This window comes from Nelusetta ayraudi, unplaced genomic scaffold, assembly GCF_046127955.1.
Source record: "Nelusetta ayraudi isolate G7.1 ecotype Tasmania unplaced genomic scaffold, CSIRO-AGI_Nayr_v1 ptg000127l, whole genome shotgun sequence".
In the NCBI taxonomy this organism is placed as follows: Eukaryota; Metazoa; Chordata; class Actinopteri; order Tetraodontiformes; family Monacanthidae; genus Nelusetta; species Nelusetta ayraudi.
In genome coordinates this window covers 1,909,731-1,923,633 of record NW_027466177.1, presented here as the reverse complement: position 1 = coordinate 1,923,633, position 13,903 = coordinate 1,909,731, and the positions used below count along the sequence as shown (strand labels likewise).

The 13,903-nt window shown below is 42.2% G+C and overlaps 2 protein-coding genes and 2 long non-coding RNA genes across 4 annotated transcripts; 1 reads left to right on the top strand and 3 right to left on the bottom strand.

Moving 5' to 3' along the window:
• Positions 1-330: 330 nt before the first annotated feature.
• On the bottom strand, positions 331-2,423 carry LOC142904393 (uncharacterized). Its single transcript, XM_076050469.1, has 7 exons — positions 2,239-2,423; positions 1,885-2,029; positions 1,568-1,681; positions 1,299-1,443; positions 962-1,110; positions 725-864; positions 331-635 (listed from the first exon to the last, which is right to left on the bottom strand). The coding sequence occupies exons 1-7, from the start codon at positions 2,336-2,338 to the stop codon at positions 475-477; spliced, it is 954 nt and encodes a 317-aa protein (XP_075906584.1). The 5' UTR covers positions 2,339-2,423; the 3' UTR covers positions 331-474.
• Positions 2,424-4,637: 2,214 nt separating this feature from the next.
• LOC142904398 (uncharacterized) lies at positions 4,638-5,461 on the bottom strand. Its single transcript, XR_012929391.1, has 3 exons — positions 5,348-5,461; positions 4,885-5,029; positions 4,638-4,782 (listed from the first exon to the last, which is right to left on the bottom strand). It is a non-coding gene; the product is annotated as an uncharacterized LOC142904398 (long non-coding RNA).
• Positions 5,462-5,558: 97 nt separating this feature from the next.
• Positions 5,559-6,405, bottom strand: LOC142904399 (uncharacterized). The gene is made up of 3 exons (XR_012929392.1): positions 6,064-6,405; positions 5,836-5,954; positions 5,559-5,695 (listed from the first exon to the last, which is right to left on the bottom strand). It is a non-coding gene; the product is annotated as an uncharacterized LOC142904399 (long non-coding RNA).
• A 1,053-nt stretch (positions 6,406-7,458) lies between these two features.
• On the top strand, positions 7,459-13,437 carry kpna1 (karyopherin alpha 1 (importin alpha 5)). The gene is made up of 14 exons (XM_076050468.1): positions 7,459-7,595; positions 8,311-8,444; positions 8,645-8,758; positions 8,854-8,953; positions 9,092-9,186; positions 9,333-9,464; positions 9,628-9,716; positions 9,799-9,898; positions 10,041-10,204; positions 10,400-10,478; positions 10,583-10,708; positions 10,816-10,943; positions 11,079-11,254; positions 11,440-13,437. Exons 2-14 carry the CDS (start codon positions 8,319-8,321, stop codon positions 11,625-11,627), a joined length of 1,617 nt encoding a protein of 538 aa, XP_075906583.1. The 5' UTR covers positions 7,459-7,595; positions 8,311-8,318; the 3' UTR covers positions 11,628-13,437.
• The last annotated feature ends 466 nt before the right edge of the window (positions 13,438-13,903 follow it).

Below are 13,903 nucleotides of genomic sequence, written 5' to 3'. Positions count from 1 at the left end.
TGCTGGTGTCAATCTCTACTCTCCATTATGTTAAGGTCTTAGAATTTGAATCTCTGTATCTCTATAAATCTTGATACCTGTCTGTAATATTATGCACCGCATACATGCACAATTATTTGCGCCAAAGTGAGAGACTCATAACCACATTTTTGAATAAATTAAACATTGCTGCAAATAAAACGTAAGCACACAACAACTTGCATAACACATTTACAGTACACTTACCAAACCCGCATTTGTTTTATTGTGTCTCCTTATCAGAGCGTGTTATAGGCGTCGCCAAAATAAAACGCAGGTTAAAGGATAGGCGGATAGCTTAGTTTGAAAAACATAATGTATTTGTTTTGCAATTTTGCCAGGGCAATATATAATACATTTCATACACAGTGATCAGAAATGAAGCACAAACCAGACTAAGCATTTACACATATGACACATTATTCCACGTTTTGGCGCGGTGCAACCTTTTACTGCTCAGCGGAAAATCTTTTTCTGCCTCTTAGAATTATCCTCAGGTTGTTTCATTTCATTCAGGACAGGAAAGGCGTCACTATAAAGCGGTTGCTTGATGTGTCTCCAAATCACCAGTGCAATCCGAACGACAAATATCACGCTGGCCAGACACAGCAGTAGGACTGAGAGGGGAAACAAAAATCTAGTTAGTGCTACTTTGAAGCAGATTGTGATGACTCAAATGTTATGAACATTTTGTAAATAATCATACCAATAAGGATCCCGTTCTGATCGGGTGAAGCCACCTCATAGTTCTTGTCAAAGTTCCCAGACAGTGCCCAGATCACAACCGGGTAGGTGGTGAGGATGTACCGCACGTGTTTGTCGAGGGTTAGCTGTTCCAGAACAAACCTGTAAAAGTCCAAGACAGCTCATTGTCTCTCAACATGCGTGGTATATTTGGTGAGTTAGTCAGTGATATTTGAGCATGTTTACGCTGATGACTGACCAGACAAGCAGTAAACCAGCCAAAATGCAGTATGAGATTGTAGCGGCAATAACTGGATCCATTGCCACCTCGTGGATCAGTACAATTGTGAAGTTGATGAGTGTCGCAATAGTTGTCCATGTTGTGTATATCATCACGCCATTCTGAACCTGGAAGATGGGGGTGAGTTATTTTGTGTGTTAGTTTGTCTTTATATTTCAAATGATGGTTGAGGCTTTAAACCGGATTTTCATTGCCTTAGGCCAGATACAAAATATGTTTTTTCAGTTTTTTCAGTTTTCTTTTCAATACTGTAAACCCCTTGAGAATGCAAGTATTATATGGTTATCATACTGACCAGTACGCGGAGGAGCCACAAATCCACCCTGTGGTTTTCATTGAGCCAAGCCCCATAAGCATAAAGTCCATGGCAGATGAAGCCAAGCATGGAGTAGTTAGTAGCGATGACCAGGATCAATATAACAAATGCTTGGATCATCATCCTTAAGTGAAGCACAGAAGAGGAGGAAAGGTCATATTTAATGGGCACATTTGTCAATGTATTCTACCTTGGCAATTAAGAAACCTTCAATGCTGAACCTTGACTGTGAAAACAAAGAGACTCACCCTCTATCCCACAATATAAGCCAGCCGATGTTGAGACCCATGTTGATGCACCAGCAAATATAGAATCCATACGGCAACACTGCAGGTTTGCAGTAAACATAGCCAAAGCCATTCCTGCGAAAAGGACAAAAGAGGGAAGCTACAATTTATCTGCTGCCTTGACAGTAGGCAGTTTTGACTCACAGGTATTTCCCTCAGTTAGGATTTAAGTTAAGACTTTCCAAAGGTTTTTTTTTTTTTGAGGGGAGGGGGTCACAGCCTCACTATTTTCATTCGACATTTCATTGTTCTGAAATAGAATAATCTAGTTTCACAACCATCTACAAAGTCCCGACAGGATGTAGATGATCATCACCGTCAACCAGACATAGATGATGCTCCAGATGCTGAAAGTCCACCCCGAAGGCGTGATCGGAGTGTCGAACACTGCGGAAATGTTGGCCGTGGTGGTTGTGAAAGGACCTGTGGCAGAATAAAAAGGGTGTCGTTTATCATGTCTGGAGTCAATTGCACCGAGGTCAGTCACACTGCCACAGAGGAGGCACTCTGTCATTTTTGGTTAGATAGGTGATTAAGTTTATGATTTTCAACACAATTTCTTGTTAGAGTCAGCTAATCACCTCATTGTGTTTAGCTGAGGAAAAACGTAGTGGCAAATGTTTTTGTCTTACCATATCCGACCACGGCCAGCGCATTGAACACCAAACTGATCACGTAGCAAACGACAGCCACCACCACCGCAGCCAGGCGTCCAGGGTCGTGGCTTTTCATGCTGATCTATCTCTGAATATTCCACAATGCAGAAACACCAAAGTCAACAGCAGTCACAGTGCAGACTGAACAAACAATTGCGGAGAAAGAGAAATGCTCCCAGCGTCCTCGCTGATGACCACCGCTTCAACCTGACCTCTGACCTTCCCAAGCAGTAAAGATAATCTGTGCAGTGTGGGCGCAGGTCACTCAGGCATATTAGCAAAAACACATGCTTTTCAACCATTGGCAACAGCTCTTGATCTTTTTATGAAATATTTCAGTACAACAATGTTATTATATAAGTCAATTACTTTCTACCGGTGCTACACGCTTGCAAAACAAACACAGACGAGTGCCAAAGAAGCAACGACGACCGCAGAGAAACGTACCTGTCACAACGTGATGAACTGAAGGATGTCCACAAATGAGGATGAGACACCCATTTATACAACCCGTAGTTGTGTAAGTTGGCTTTTACAACCGCCCAGGGAGTAAGGTGTACCTCTTATCTTGAATTTCTGCCACAGTGCAACAAACAGGAGGCACCGTCAGTAAACGTGACAAAACAAATGACAAGAACCAAAGAGCTAATAGTTGTAGCTACATAGTAAACGAAGCCTATATGCTTTAATTATGATATTGCCTTCTGATTGAGGGGTAATATATTAAGATTTTGTGCTTAGATGAGAAAAATACATTGCAACTAAAACCTCTGGAGTGTGGACAATTTCCGAAATAATTTCAGTGAGCGCATATATAGTATATTATGAATAGTAAGTCTGTGTTTTCAGAGCGTTTGAGCTTGTTTCCTTGAGAATTTTTATTTCCTCATGTTTTATAATCCTTATTAAATGAGTACTGCCAATTAACTTTCTAATGAATGAATTCTACTTTTGCAGATCTTGACGACATGGAAACACATGGGATTCCTATTTGCGCTGTTTTAAAATAAATGGCAAATTCTAAACTGTGCTACAAGGAATTTATGCAAATTATTTATGTTATGTACAATTATAAAATTGTAAGTAATTCGGTCAAAGAAATACACTGTCCCTGTCTCGTCGTATGATGTGCAGTATAGTGTAGTATATAGCATAATACATAATATATAAATTGTATAATAGTACAAGTGCATCAAAGTATTTACAGTGGGTGCTTTCCAGTGAGATTCATCTTTTGTTTCAGCACAGTTTGACTATCAGTCTCAATTAACTTCAGATGCTACAAGTGGGACATAAAAAAATATATATACAAATCTTTTTTTGGGTGCAACACCTTTATTACAAAGTAAAAGCATGAACATATACAAGAAATGAGTGATCCAAATATTTATAGACAAACATTTTTACTGATTTGGTTTCTGATAAATTAAGGCAAGGCTGTAAACAGACAAAATCCTTCACTGATGTCACTTGTAAAATGAATTCAGATTCGCTTCAATCTCCGTCGGAGACATGGCCTCGGGACTGGCGTCGCTGTAAAGTGGCTTCTTGATGCTCTTCCAGACGACCAGAATTACTCGAGCCACAAACAAGGTGCAGGCCATGGCCAACAGCGCAGCTGCCGGAAAGACAACATCGCAGGTGGTTCGCTCAAGTCAATTGTCAATGCATGACGTAAGACATACAATTTCCTGTTTTGAAGCATGTCATTGAGACTGATTAAGCTCCTCACCAACAAAGATGTTATTGCGGGAGGGTTCCTCATTATCGTAGTTCCCAGCAAACACACCCGCCAAAGCCCAGATCACCACAGGGTAAATGGAGACGATGAATCTCACGTATTTATCAAGCAGGGTGTTTTCCAGGATAAACCTGCAAAAAAGTTGTTGGAGCCATTTGTTTATTTTTCTCCTTGATGTATATTATGAGTGTCCTGTGTTTGGTGAATATTATTTGTTTTGAGTGCTACTACGGTATTTTCCCACAAGGCGGTGTCTTTTCCTTTCTTTTCATTGTCTTGGCTCTTTAATGTGGGCGCCTGCCGATTCGCCAAAGGCGCGCACTTTTGGGAAGCCATACTATTCTTCAACCGTGCAATGTCATGTCGGTCAAGAGGAATCATGTTTTTATTACCTTGGAGTGCTTGGTGAGACTGTATGATGATTTTGTCAAATAAATGCGTTGACCAATGTCACACCCAGAAGGAAAAATCCACTTTCCCTTCACTTGATTGCTGCTTGGTTTATGGCTTGATATGACAACACGCGTTTTAGATGACAAACAGTTTGCCCAAGTGGACCGAATGGTAAGGTCACTATAAAAGTACTGAATGTTTTCCTAGCAACAATACTGTCTGTGTCTTTGCACTCACCATACAAACAACACTCCAGTCAAAATAGACAGTGAAATGGTGGAACCCTCTGTCTGGGACATATCTGTATCGTAGATCAGCACAATGTCCAAGTTGATCATGGATGCAACCGTTGTCCATGTTGCGTATATGGCAACGCCGTTCTGAACCTGTGGTCAAAGCAGCAATGCATAACATCAAGCCTTGAGAAAAACGTGCATTGATTTGTGTTTGTGGTGTGAAAGACCCTAAACATTAACTAAGCCTCTCACCAACACGCGATGGAGCCAAAGGTCTACTTTGTGGTACTTGTTGAGCCACGGGCCATAGGTGTGGAGACCCAAGCACGAGAAGAATATCATCATGTAGTTTGACACGGCGATAAGGACGAGGAAAACCAGCGCTGCAGTGAACAGCCTTCGACAGAGATAGATTAGGAGAAATGCCGTGAAACAGTTGGGCTGAAATATTTCATTATTGATGGAGCGGGGATTTAAAGGATTTCATCAGCATATGTATACAAATAAGGACTATATACTGTATATGTCAGGGGAGGGCAAGCTTTTTGACTGGTGGGCCACAATGGGTTCTAAAATTTGACAGAGGGGCCTATAAATATGTATGAAGGATAAGTGGAAAACATATCATGTAGCTTTAATGTCAATTGAATAGTTTGCCGACACCTGGTATACGTGATTGTCCGATGACATGAACACAAAAATTGCTTTCACAAACCTTCTGTCCCACAGGAACAACCATCCGGTGTTGAAGGCCATGTTAAAGCACCAAACCAGGAAAAAGCTTCTTGGCAAAACAGCAGGACTGCAGTAGACAAAACCGTAGGCATTCCTAGGAGGACGAGAAACCACTGCGATTATTTCTCAATTTCCTCCAAGAACAGATGCTCCGTTAATGCGGCACAACTGAATATGTATTACTTGCGGCAGAAACCGGAGAGAGCAAAGACGAGTGTCAGCGCCAGGAAAATGTAGATGACACTCCAGATAGCAAAGGTCCAGCCGGCTGGCGTGATCTCTGTGTTGAACTCATCTGAGACGTTGCCCGTGGAAAGCAAAAATGGATCTGAGGGAGTAATGGGTGTGGATCCAAAACGGAGTTTGTTAGGACTGTGCTGATAATCCCATTGGTCGTATTTTTGTTGTTCATTGAGGTGACTAAAATATGTTGGCACCTCATAACGCTTTTGTAAAATTTGAACTTACATATTCCAGGTGCGGCCAGAGCGCTGAACACCATGGTTACAATAAATAACATCAAGGCCATGACAATGGCAATCACGAGGGATATTTTGTGCTTTGCCATTATGGAAAAGTCTTCTTATCTAAAAAAAAAAAAAGAAGAAGAAGAAGAAAAAAAGAGAGGCAATTATTGAAGCAGTTTGTATACAGTGACACACATTAAAAACAGGAGAGAGAAATCTTTGAACCTACCATTTATTGTGTGTTGGATGGCAGTCAGTTCAGTGTGTGCCAGAGGTTGGAGTGAGGGGTTTCTGAGAGGAGAATGACGGGGTCATGCAAAGTGTTAGTTTTTATGGCCTTTCAACACATGTTCGTGATTATGTACGGTCAAAGTTTGCAGACGCCCACTCACGTTGAGGGAAAGAATGTAAATACAAGGCATAGTATGGAATACGGTGAGAATGAAAATTTATAGAAACCACACTCCGCTCAGAGTGAGTGGATGTGTGTGTGTGTGTGTGTGTGTGTGTGTGTGTGTGTGTGTGTGTGTGTGTGTGTGTGTGTGTGTGTGTGTGTGTGCGCGCGCGCGTGCATGTATGTGTGTATGTCCGTGTTGTCACTAAATTACAGCATTGGATTCTTTTATGTAGGCCTTTTGTGAAACCCACATGTTGGGGATGCATGTTTATGAAAGCTTGGGGCTTGACTATTGGCGGAAAATGTGGTCACGTGGTGTCTCACACACTCACTCAAGCGCGTGCACACACATACATAACTGACCTTAAATGACCTGTCTTAAGTCAAACGGACCTGGGATGAGCTGAAAAGCTGATACCATGATGAAAAGATAATAATTAACGTCCATTTGCAATACAAAATGGGATGGATGTCCATGCACACTCTCCTTTCTTTCCTCTTCTTTTATTCCTTCTTCTCTTTCTTCGTTTCTTCTTTGCCACTTCCTCTCCTTTTGTTTTTCTCCTCCTCTTTTTCTTCTGCTTTCCATCTCCTCGTTCTCTTTTATTCCCTTCATTCTCTTATTTTATTTCTTTTATTCTCTGCAGTTTTTCCTCTTCTTTCTTCTCTTCCTTTCTTCCTCATCTTTCTCTGTTCTTTTTATTCCTTCAGTTTCTTTCTTTCTTCTCATCCTCTTTGTCTTCTTCTTCTCCTTCCATCCTCCTCTACTTTCTTCTTCCCTTTCCTCTACTTTTTCTTTCTTGTCTTACTTTTCTTCTTTCCTCTTCTCATCCCCCCCCCCCCCCCCCTCATCCTCCACCGCACCTCCCCCGACCTAATGGGCGGCAGCGCTAACCACCGCTGCACCTCCGTGTCACTGCCTTCTCTACGCAGGCTACGCAACCAGTGCGCAGTTGTTGTGAATGGTTTTGGCAATGGTATTGCCTGCAGCTACGTAGATTACGGTTTTGAACGCAAACTGTATGGAAACCAATGTGAGTTTGCATCCAAAATAAATTTACGTTCTGCGCAGTGCCTTTTTCGTTACATGGCTCCACAAGCTTCGATGATAAATACCAGGAATCATCAGGGGTTGTTTTTTTTTTTGTTGTTTTTTTTCCCCCAGAACGCTTTCTAAAATATATAAATAAGTCACAGGCGCACTCATAACACAGTGGATATGAAATGCAATGCGTGGGCGTGGCGGAGTAACTGCAGAGGAAGATGTGGGCGGGGGCGTTTTGACTCACACATGCGCAGTACAATACCGGCGACGGCTGAACGGACAGTGGCCTAGCAGAGGGATTAAGGCCCCAATTTTACAGGTTAGTCATACATTTATCATACCTGTTCGAAATTTTTTTTGAAATAGTGTTTGCATACTCTCATGGTAATCTATTTGTATTATTATGTCAGGGTTAATAGCAACTTTAAGGTTGCCTGTAATGTTGCATAGAGCTGACGTTACCTAATTCGGCTAACGTTAGCCACATTTAGCCTGCTACCTTTCGGTAGTAATTTTGTTTGATGCTAACGGCGGCTATGACATTAGCTTAGCATTCCCGTGGACCTTTTCTTTACGTCAATCTTTGTTTTTTGTCGTTGTTGTTTTTAAAACCACGGTGAAGTACAGCCATCCTCTGTATGCTAAATATTTAGGCAATGACTTTAGTGCAGACTAAATATGTCAACCAGCCAGTGTTAAGACACTGAGCTAACCAGCTAACTTGTATCCTTGGGTGTCCCAGTTTTTCAAACAATACATTCTGACTGGCTAAATTTAAATAGCTGAACTTTACGTTTTTGTTTCTTATATAAACTATGTCAGATGCAGGCTGCAGGGCTAATGTTTTAACGCTAGCTCTATTTATCTATATGTCTGTCTCTTACTCACCCTTCTATGAGCTTTAGTAAAATTTGCATGCATTGTTACACAACTGCATTTGCCATTCACAGATGAGCCAGTTTTCACTGCCACACATGTGTCTGAAAAACCTGTGTCACATTGTTTCTGTTGGTGTCATATTTTTCCCCCCTCAGGCTACAAAATGAGTCAAGGGAAGGACAATGCACGACTCAAAAGCTACAAGAACAAGTCACTCAACACAGATGAAATGAGAAGAAGGCGGGAAGAAGAAGGTTTACAACTGCGCAAACAGAAGAAGGATGAGCAGGTGAAAATGCCATCAGCAATGGCTGTGAAAACATAATTTTTAATAAAGATCTGGTGAAAAGAAGCTGGCCTAAAGTAAACATTATAAACATACTGGCGGGGTCACTGTGAAACATAAACTCTCTTCATGAAAACTAATGAAATCATGCCCTTTTGAACATTGTAATGGCAAATACAAGCAATGTGTTATTACTTTTGCAGCTCTTCAAGAGGAGGAATGTTGCCACAGTGGAAGATGACGGTGTCCCTGAGGATGATGGAATGGCTGATAGTGGCTACCTGGAGTCCCAGGCTAACAACATGGACCCACTGGCGGTAAGAAAAGAAATATTAAAGAGTCTGTTGTATAATTAAAAGTTTGTGACAGAAATTCCAAAGTGGACAAATTTTGTTTGTGATTGTGTCCACAGGGTGGCGTCATCTCTGAAGATATGACTCAAATGATCTTCTCCAGCGCTCCAGAGCAGCAACTAATAGGCACTCAGCGTTTCAGGAAACTTCTCTCTAAAGGTGATGACGACAACTCCTGAATTATACTTGACACTTGACACTCTTTTACAGTTTCAAATTGTGCTGCTTATTTGTTTGCAGATTAGAACTGTTTGTGGGAAATATTACTGTATAATATTTTATCATGTTCTCCAACAGAGCCCAACCCACCAATTGATGAAGTCATTGCCACTTCTGGAGTGGTTGAGCGCTTTGTAGAGTTTCTGAAAAGAAGAGAAAACTGCACATTGCAGGTTGGTTTCCCCTTTGTGTCCATACGGTTTTTCTTTCTCAAGCAATAAATACCAGGCAGAAAATGTGTTTTGTGTGCTTTGCATCTGTAGGAAATATTACACACATGAAAAGCAAACAACAAATGTATATATTTCTTTCTTGTCAGTTTGAGGCTGCATGGGTGTTGACCAACATTGCTTCAGGTACATCCCACCAGACCCGGGTGGTGATCCAAGCAGGAGCTGTGCCCATTTTCATAGAGATGCTCAGCTCAGATTTTGAAGATGTGCAGGAACAGGTAGATTGGTTTAAGACATACGAGAGATATTTATACTCTATTTACTGTATTTGTCCTGTCACAATAACAAAAAACTTAACTGCAAAACATTCTTTTGGCATTGAAAGTGGCACTGTTTATTGCTCTTAAATGTATTGACCCAAATTGTCATTTTTACCTGCAGGCAGTATGGGCTTTGGGAAACATAGCAGGAGACAGCACAGAATGCAGAGACTTTGTTATAGACTGCAATATTCTTCCTTCGCTTGTGCAGTGAGTAGCCGCGTGATGTTGTATCGTTATTATCCTCAATTGTTGTCATCGCGCTTGTCCTCACCGATGGGTTCTTTCGCAGGCTGCTGGCCAAACAAAACCGTCTCACAATGATGAGGAATGCAGTATGGGCACTTTCAAACCTGTGCAGAGGGAAGAACCCACCTCCAGATTTCTCCAAGGTAATTGACAACAGATAAACATTTCACAAGTGTACCACACAGCGGTACTTTCAGTTTATTGGCTGTATTTTTATGCAAATATAAAAACACTGATATGTTCTCTCCGCTCACATCTTATTGCTCACTTTTTGTTGTCCCTCAGGTGTCTCCATGTCTCAGCGTCCTGTCCTGGCTACTGTTTGTCAATGACACAGACATTCTGGCCGATGCATGCTGGGCGCTGTCCTACCTATCTGATGGCCCGAATGACAAAATACAGGCGGTGATCGACTCTGGAGTGTGTCGCAGGCTGGTGGAGCTGCTGATGTAAGACTTTCAGCGGATGTATTATGCATTGTTTTGTCAGAGAGGAAGACTAATTAGACAAAGGGGTTTGTACCACGCTGGATATTTCATCAGCATCAGAGAGGCAGGCACTAGAGATGCATCCTTAACAGTCATTAAGCTATGGGCGTAAACAACAATTGAGTGACCACGCCTTCAAATTCTGTTGGGTCGCAGGCACTCTGATTATAAGGTGGTGTCGCCTGCGCTGCGAGCAGTTGGGAACATTGTGACGGGAGATGATCTCCAGACACAGGTAAGGGCCTTGAGCAGACACAAAAGTTCTACCAGTTCAACCCAGAGGGAGTTCAGCACTGAGATAGGAACAAACATTTTTGTGCCATGTGCTTGATGGTCTAGGTCATTTTGAACTGCTCAGCACTGCAGTCACTACTTAATCTTTTGAGTAGTCCCAAAGAGTCCATAAAGAAAGAAGCCTGCTGGACCATCTCCAACATCACCGCAGGAAACCGAGCACAAATTCAGGTTTCTGAGCGTGTTTGTCACACAATAATCTCAAATTATTATTACTTTTATTGAAGGTGTTTACTCATCTAATGGGGTTTCTCTCTCTCTCTCTTTTTTTTTTTTAGATGGTGATCGATGCGGGTCTGCTGCCTCCTCTAATCATAATCCTGCAGGTAGCAGAGTTTCGCACAAGGAAGGAAGCAGCCTGGGCCATCACCAACGCCACATCAGGAGGTTCTGCAGAGCAGATAAGGTAAGACCTGTGTCTGTTTGGCCTTCAGCCATGCATTACCCAGCCTGCTATACACGGGTAGCTCACCCATTCTGCACCAGTCAATTATTTGCTTTGAATTCTGAATGCATTGTTTCATGTGTTTCCCCCCTCCAGGCACCTTGTGGAACTTGGCTGTATAAAACCTCTCTGCGATCTGCTCACACTCATGGACTCGAAAATTGTTCAGGTGGCTCTAAACGGCCTCGAGAATATTTTGCGACTCGGAGAACTAGAGGCCAAGAGGGGAGGGGGCATCAATCCATACTGCGCACTCATCGAGGAGGCCTATGGTAAGGGAGGCGTACACTCCACGCACAAATTTAAGTGGTTACTATTCCAAAAATCTCATTTGAACCAAGGCGTCAGTCCTCTTTAGCTTCGTTATTGTTTAATGACAAATAGTTGTATCCAGTCAGGAGGGAGTGGCTTAGTCATCTGGCAGATGAGTCTGAATTACACCCTCTGTCCCTCTCAGGTCTGGATAAATTGGAGTTCCTTCAGGGCCACGAGAACCAGGAGATCTATCAGAAAGCCTTCGACCTGATCGAGCGCTACTTCAACGCAGAGGACGAAGACCCGTCGCTGGCTCCCGCCGTGGACCTGCAGCAGCAGCAGTTCCTCTTTCAGCAGTGCGAGGCCCCGATGGAAGGCTTCCAGCTATAATCCAGCTCCGCCCGCCTCCTGCGCTCCTCTGGCATCCCGCTCACCATTCGCTCATTTGTCTCACTCTATGCCCACCGCCAACTTACGGCGACCTCGGCTCCCTCGCTCCTTTGATATTGATTTAATCATAATCATGATTACAAAAAAAAAGCAAGCAAAAACAAAGGTGCACAAAGAAGCGCTCGTCTCCGATATGGGTCAAGTCTTGCTAGCCAGTTCGTCAAGGTGTCTCCAGTCGCTCGTCCTTGTGCTGAGCTCACAGATTCCCCCTGAACTCCACCCACTGGTCTGATCCCCAGTGTCTTTCACTAGCAGACTCTTCCTAGAACTCCACCCATTCCCATTTTTTTGGACTCCCTCTACATCTTCTCCTAGCCTCCTTTTTTAAATGATGTGTCTATGTTCTAAAATTAGCAATTCTGTCTTTCTGATAAACAGGAATTTCTGGGACTGCATTGCTTGTCCAGTCAGTATTAAGGATTTGGGAATAGAAACAAAAAAAAAAATGAGTGTAATTTTTAAACCTCACATCTCCCTTCCTCGCACACTAAAAGAAGAATGATCAAATGTAAACACTGGACGGACTATGAGACAGTGACCACATGTACGACTTTGGCCTTTGGACTGAACTGCCTGCAACAGGTTTTTGTGGCAAGTCCCCAACGCAAGGTTTAAAGTGACCTCTGAAAAAGAAATGGAGGTTTGTTCCATGATTTCCTCTTCCCAGCCAAGGAATAGGTGACCACAGACGGACAAATTAGCAACTTGACTCTGAACACGGAATGGTGGAATTTTTTTTTTCTTCTTCTCTTTTTTTTTTTTTTTTTTTTTGGGTGACCTACCACGCTGCTTGTGTTCCTTCCTGGAATCCATATCATGCATTCATTCCTCCGGTAATAGGATTTTTCCACTTGCAAAGGCTCCACCCTGAAGAGTTTAGGTAACCTGCCATCTCTGGCGTGATGTGAATAACCCCGTGGAGCCATGGGAGTTGGAGTCTTTCCTCGCACTGAGACATTTGGACAGACTTAAGACAACAACACAGACTGTTGAACTCTGGAATCCTGTCCAGCTGCAGACCAGCAGGAATTTTTATCTTATCATTATTTCATTTCATTTGCCGCACTTTAGTTCGGGACTGACATCCGCTCTTTGAGACTGTACTTGACTATTTCTTTTTTGTTGCATAAACTATTTAATTAGTAGATGACAGCTCAGCTCAGCTCAGAGTATAAAGAGCGTTGGTCTGCCTCCCCCCCCGCTTCGACAAGGATTTCATGGACTTCACTGTTTATCTTCCCACAAAAGGGACTCAAGCAGTTAGTGGAGTTAAACTGTTAGCACACTAATAATCAGTTTGCTCGCGCTGCCTCATGAAAAAGCTAGAGAAACTTTATTGTGAAAGTCTTTCAAGGAAAATTGGATGTGAGCAGTCTAAAACATGGCTTTTAAGTACATTTTTCCAACTTGACCATGCCATTGGCACATATCTGCTATTGGTCTAACACCTTCCTATCTGTAAACATGATTCGTAGTTTGGGTTAGTGTCTGCCTCATTGCTGCTCGTGCCATAACCTTTATTCTGCAGAAGTCCTTCCACAATGTCAAATAAAATTCAGACTGAAACTTGAAAATACTGGTGTTCACCTTAGTTAGCAGAAATGAACGTTTACCGAGTTCTCTTTGCATCGCTTCATTTTGTTCAAGTCTCCGTTACAGACCACCAGCGCTATATGTTAATTACTCTTTGTTGTCCTGAGTTTGTGCAGCTGTTCTATGATTCCATTTGCATAAAAGTTGTTTCATGAAACAGAGTGCGAGTGGTTCTCTTCTGGTGGTTTGAATCCTTGACACAGGCAGGTTTAAATGCATTGGTTCTAAGCATGATTTTACTGTTATTCTAAGGTAAGTGCTGTGTTGTTGACCTGCCGCTATGAATAGATTTTAAGGTCAAAATGAAACCAGACTATATCATTACAATAGACAAATTCTTGAGGCAATACTTGTTGATTTAGGGTTTTATGCTCATGTATATACAAACATATTACACCACATCAGTCATTACATCTACACAATTGTATCTGTATAGAATTGAGAAAAATACATTTTGCTTTTTTTTTTTTTGCATTTTTGTGTATGCTAAAAATGGAAATCAGCCCTCGAGGCACTAACACCTGCAGCATGTTTGTGGCAACAGCCCCAGCTGACGCTGACTTGTTAAACCACTTCCAAACATGTACAACAAAACATCAGTTTTAGTCGGAACTTAAATCTCA

Bases quoted from the DNA above. Each gene is read 5' to 3' on its own strand.
- kpna1 (XM_076050468.1), top strand. From the start codon at position 8,319: ATGAGTCAAGGGAAGGACAATGCACGACTCAAAAGCTACAAGAACAAG. The intron at 10,709-10,815 runs GTTTCTGAGCGT...TTTTTTTTTTAG, and splicing joins GAAACCGAGCACAAATTCAG to ATGGTGATCGATGCGGGTCT. The intron at 10,944-11,078 runs GTAAGACCTGTG...TCCCCCCTCCAG, and splicing joins GGTTCTGCAGAGCAGATAAG to GCACCTTGTGGAACTTGGCT.
- LOC142904393 (XM_076050469.1), bottom strand. From the start codon at position 2,338: ATGAAAAGCCACGACCCTGGACGCCTGGCTGCGGTGGTGGTGGCTGTC. The intron at 865-961 runs GTCAGTCATCAG...GGACTTTTACAG, and splicing joins GCTGGTTTACTGCTTGTCTG to GTTTGTTCTGGAACAGCTAA. The intron at 636-724 runs GTATGATTATTT...TTCCCCTCTCAG, and splicing joins TCAGAACGGGATCCTTATTG to TCCTACTGCTGTGTCTGGCC.